Source organism: Sphaeramia orbicularis, chromosome 18 (genome assembly GCF_902148855.1).
Source record: "Sphaeramia orbicularis chromosome 18, fSphaOr1.1, whole genome shotgun sequence".
Classification (NCBI taxonomy): domain Eukaryota; kingdom Metazoa; phylum Chordata; class Actinopteri; order Kurtiformes; family Apogonidae; genus Sphaeramia; species Sphaeramia orbicularis.
The window spans coordinates 2,308,797-2,314,410 of NC_043974.1; the positions used below are offsets into that span (position 1 = coordinate 2,308,797).

The window sequence follows — 5,614 nt, forward strand, 5'->3', positions numbered from 1 at the left end:
GTTGCCGTTAGCCTGATGCTATTGTCCTTTGTATTTCAGTGCACTGCTCTGATTGCCACTGCTAGATGTTGACTAACATGTGTATATGACTGTAAAATGCATGGACTTGGTGTATTTAACTGCGCCGCGGACGCTAGTTAGCGCTTTGCGTTAGTGCTTAGCATTAGCGCTTGGCGTTAGCTTCGTAGCTGCTAGCATTAGCATACTTAACCCTCGTATTATGTTAAGGGTCAATTTGACCCATTTCAGTTTTTGGGTTGATCAAACTACTGGTTATCCTTTCTTTTTCTTCGTGAAATTTTGTGACTTTTCCTCATCTAAGGTCATGAACTTGTGTGTGAAATCTGGACACTTTGATGTGTAGTGTAGTGTCTGTGCAGAGTTTGTATACAAAGATGATGTTATGGGTCATTTTGACCCGGACACTTTAATGTGGGTAAGTAGCTGCTCAGATCTAAAATAAACATGTCTCTTTGATGTACTTTATTTTGATTGCCCAATTATTTGTATTTTGATTCCCTTTGAAGAGCCATTCAGACCCAGAGACCCAGGTGTATGTAGAGTAGGAACTTTCTCTCCCTTGTCCTTGTCACTTTTCTCATGTCATCTCTTTGACAAACACACCAAAAATGAGCTCCAGAAGGTTTACTGTTGAAGAAGCTTTATCACAGATTTTGAACTGGGACAGTGATGCAGAGGAGGAGATTTCAGAGACAGAGGACCTTTCAGAGACTGAGGACAATGTTATTGATGATCCAGATTGTCGATTTTCCTATGATGAGGATGATTCAGAGGACGAGTCTGCTGTTGTCTCTCCATCAGATGAAAACCAAGAAACGCAGCAATCATCATCCACAGAGGGGACATGGACATCTAAAGATGGTAATATAAAATGGTCAACATCACCACAACAAAGCCAAGGCAGACTGTCATCTTCCAATATCATCAAAATGACTCCAGGTCCTACAAGATTTGCTGTTACACGAGTTGATAATATTCAGTCAGCATTTCAGCTCTTCATATCCCCACCAATAGAAAGGATTATACTGGACATGACAAACATGGAGGGGAGGCGTGTATATCAAGAAAAATGGAAGCCACTGGATCAGACTGACTTGCATGCTTACATCGGAATTCTGGTATTAGCTGGAGTGTACAGGTCAAAGGGAGAAGCAACTGCAAGTTTACGGAATGAAGAGAATGGAAGGCCAATATTTAGAGCAACAATGTCTCTGGAGACATTTCACATGATATCTCGTGTGATCCGATTTGACAACCGTGACACCAGAGCTGGTCGACGTGAAAGAGATAAACTTGCTGCAATCAGAGATGTATGGGATAAATGGGTCGAAATTTTACCTTTGTTGTACAATCCTGGTCCCCATGTTACTGTAGATGAGCGCCTTGTTCCATTCAGGGGGCGCTGTCCTTTCAGACAGTACATGCCCAACAAGCCTGCCAAGTATGGCATCAAAATATGGGTAGCCTGTGATGCAAAATCTAGCTATGCATGGAATATGCAAGTGTACACTGGGAAGCTTCCTGGAGGAGCATCTGAGAAGAATCAGGGGATGCGTGTGGTGCTGGAAATGAGTGAAGGGCTGCAAGGTCATGACATCACATGTGACAACTTCTTTACATCCTACCGCCTTGGAGATGAACTGCAGAAAAGAAAGCTGACTATGTTGGGAACAGTCAGAAGAAATAAGCCAGAACTTCCCAGCAAAATTCTGAAGATGCAGGGCAGACCTTTGCATTCCTCAATATTTGTTTTCACTGAGACAGCAACAGTTGTTTCATACTGCCCAAAGAGAAACAAAAATGTTCTTGTAATGAGCACAATGCACAAAGATGCATCTTTGAGCACAAGAAAAGACATGAAGCCACAAATGATCATGGACTACAACTCCACCAAAGGAGGAGTTGACAATCTGGACAAAGTCACAGCAACGTACAGCTGTCAGCGCAAGACTGCCCGTTGGCCCTTGGTGATTTTCTACAACATCGTGGACGTGTCTGCTTACAATGCCTATGTCCTGTGGACTGAAATCAACCAGCAATGGAATGCCAGCAAATTGTACCGACGTCAACTTTTCTTGGAAGAACTCGGCAAAGCACTTGTGACTCCCAAGATCCAGAGGCGAGCCAGGCCAGCTCAATCCCCAGCAGCTGCAGCTATCATTGAAAAGGTCAAGCTCAGATCATCCAACCAATCTGCAATGGATCCAGTGGATACAGGTGTAAAGAAGCGAAAAAGATGCCAGGTATGTTCCTCCCGAGAGGACAGTGAAACAACTACCTCTTGTGTGAAATGCAAGAATTACATCTGCAGAAAGCACACAGTTACATTCTGCCCATCATGTCGAGAACACTGAAATGTTGAGCATTGAAAGTCTGAAAAAATGGACAAGTTAAATGAAAAAAAATGTGTTTGTGAAGATGAAAAGTTTAACAAAATAGTTCTTAAATTTAGTCTTGGAATTTAAAAATGTATTGTATGTCTTGTTTCTAAATGTTTATATAGTATGAAATAAAGTTGTTATTGGTTTAACCAGTTTTTTTGACTGTTTTGAGTGGATTTACACAGTACGGGTCAAAATGACCCGCAACATAATCAATGTAATTTTTTTTCAACATAATACAAGGGTTAACCGGAAGTGCTATTCGTAATCGATAAAACCTGTTTAATGTTTACTATGGACAAAAATGACCATGCATTGGTAATATTAATTACGCTTTGTATATTTAAAGTGAAATTATGCACTTTTGATAACCTTGGATACTGAATCTGATGTCCAAACTGGATACAGCTGTAGATTTGTGATTTATTTGAATGTGTTTGGTTTGATTAACATTATCAAAGAATGAATGCAGTTAAAGTTGGCCTTGTGTTAGTCAGGCCAGGTTTTTTCCTGGTGATTGGAAAGCCTGATGGCAACTAGGAACAAAAAGAAGAACCTGAATCTGCTGAACTGATCTGATCTACCATCATAGTAGGCCAGAGCCTCTGCTCACTCCTGCGCCACACACACACACACACACACACACACACACACACACACACACACACACACACACACACACTGCCGGCCCAATTCCCTTATTTAATTTTGGAGTCTTGACATCTCCGCCCCCCCTCCAAACTAACACGGACTACTTTTTTCTGGATTTGTGGACTTCTGACTTTTTTTCCTTTATTGAACTGAAACTGATCGTAAACCTGTGAAAGTTATTTCATTTGTTCATTTGGAAGAACAGAAAAAAAGATCCATCAGATTGAAACTCTTTAAGGTGCACCCAAATTAAGAATTATAAAGTTGTTTTTCTAAACAAAAGAACACAATAACTGGTTGATCAAACCTTAATTTGTTTTGTACACATTGTAAATATTATTTTGTCAATACATGGTACCACTTTTACTTGCAACTCATGTTTCCTGGTTTTCACTGCATTCTGTGCATCAGTTTAATCATTCCCTCGCACTAGCCAATCCTAGAAAGCTTCTGTATTTTTTTAACATCCATTGCTAAACTAACCTATAGCAAAGCCACCTGCTAATGCTAATCATTCAATCCTAATTATATAGCACTTGGTACACATCAAACATACAAATGTGCATTAAAGATGGCACATTATAGCCATTGTTTGACCATTTTCCATATCAACTTTGTGTTGAAAGTGCGGTAATCAAACACGGTTATCATGATAATTACAATTTAAATGGTAATACTAACCGTCAGGAATTTTACCATGGTTTATCGTTATACTGGTAATTGTTACATCCCTAATTGCGATATAACTTTTTCTCGATAGAAAAATGAGACACGTTCATCCATGTTTTGGTGATGTGGTGGGGGGGAATAATACATAAGAGCAGAGGGGGGGATAATTCTAAGAGCAGAGGGCAGGACTTCTCCTTTAAGTACTGCAACATATGCATTTCTCTCTCTCTCTCTGATGTCTTCACAACTAACTTATGAGTAGGGCTGCACGATTTTGGCAAAAAAAAAAAAAAAAATCCAGATTTTTTTCCTCCAAAAACTTGATTTTCAATTTCGATTTTTGGGTAAAACTACAAAAGAACAGAAGTCAGCATGTCATTTTAGTGAGCAGCCCACTAATGCAAGCCACTGCTCTGACCTCAAATCTGTGATGGTATCACGTGATGAACCCACAGAAGTTTATTTTTTCTTAATTCAATCTTTATTGAATGAAGTAGAGTATACAAACAATGTATGCAACAAGAAAATAACATAAGTTTGCCAGGGGGAATACACTATAATACAATGTCCAAATCAGAGCAAATACTGATGGTTTTTACAGCCTTTTTGTTTCCAGATTTATCGAACAGCTTTAAATAAAGTTCAACATCTTTCAAAAAATAAATACTATTTGGTTTTGTGTTACAGAACTTACATTTGTGAATGAAAAATTTAGCAAGTAAGAGGACTAAATTTTATTTTTTTTTTGTGGGGGGTGGGGGTGGGGGTATCTGGGCCCACAGAAGTGACACCAGTGTAAGTCAGTGACAGGCATCAGTCGTGCGTGTGTGGACCACGTTAATATGAGTGATCCACATGTAGTTCTGTTTAAACTGGAGGATCCGTGCGTGGAACAGACCGACCCAGGACACACTGGAGGGATTCTATGTGTGGAGCTGGTGGATGTGTGTGGGCACAGGGCTGTGTGGGCTCCTCTGCTGAGGCTGATGACCCCCGAGACCCGGACCCGGTTCGGAAGAAGACAGTACGGTACGGACCCGGGACAATGTAAGATGAGTGATCCGCATGCAGTTCTATTTCAGTTGCGGGATCCATGCGTGAAACCACAGCTTACACTGGTATAAGTACTGCGGGCTCATTAACACATTTAAAGTCCAGTCATTACATGGACTTCTGTGACAGACTGCTGTCACTGATAGGAGGAGGAGCCTACGGTACCCGCAAGCACGCGGCCCGCAGGCACGAGACAGATGAAATCAATTTTACGATTTCCCTTTTTTAAAAATCGTCCTAATTAAAAAATCTGATCACGATTTAAAATCGATTAATCGTGCAGCCCTACTTATGAGTAACAGAAAATATAAGCTTGACAAAAAAATGGTGATTTGATTGATATTGTGATTCATATCGATATTATCTGATATGAAAAAAAAAAGATTGTGATAGGATTTTTTTCCAAATGGCCAACCCTAGTTCACCCTTGAGTCCGAGTCAATGTTTGTGTCAAATATACACAAGTGTTCACATGAATCTGATGGTCTGATCTGACCACACACTGTCTGATAAATGGATGAATTTTTTTATTGAGTTTCATCAAAAATAATACACGTTTGCTTCTGGCCAAAGAGTGGGTCAGTGAAAGGTCTGGAGGTTCCAGCCTGTTGGTTGGTGAATCAAAGCTGTGTGAGGACGTCCTGCTGGACTGGAGCAGATCACCAGGAGCTTTTAGTCCAATAATCATTAGTTACAGCCACAACAGGATCTGAAACTATTACAAATATGAACATTTAGTGCAGAAAAACAAGAATTCATCCAGACTAATTATCAACAGTAAAAGAACTGGATCTTTCCTGAGGTCGAATAAACATCATTCCTTGCTGTTGATTCTTTTT

At 40.1% G+C, this 5,614-nt stretch overlaps 1 protein-coding gene across 1 annotated transcript; it reads left to right on the forward strand.

Moving 5' to 3' along the window:
• Positions 1-210: 210 nt before the first annotated feature.
• Positions 211-2,430, forward strand: LOC115438134 (piggyBac transposable element-derived protein 4-like). Its single transcript, XM_030161543.1, has one exon. It carries the CDS (start codon positions 630-632, stop codon positions 2,373-2,375), a length of 1,746 nt encoding a protein of 581 aa, XP_030017403.1. The 5' UTR covers positions 211-629; the 3' UTR covers positions 2,376-2,430.
• The last annotated feature ends 3,184 nt before the right edge of the window (positions 2,431-5,614 follow it).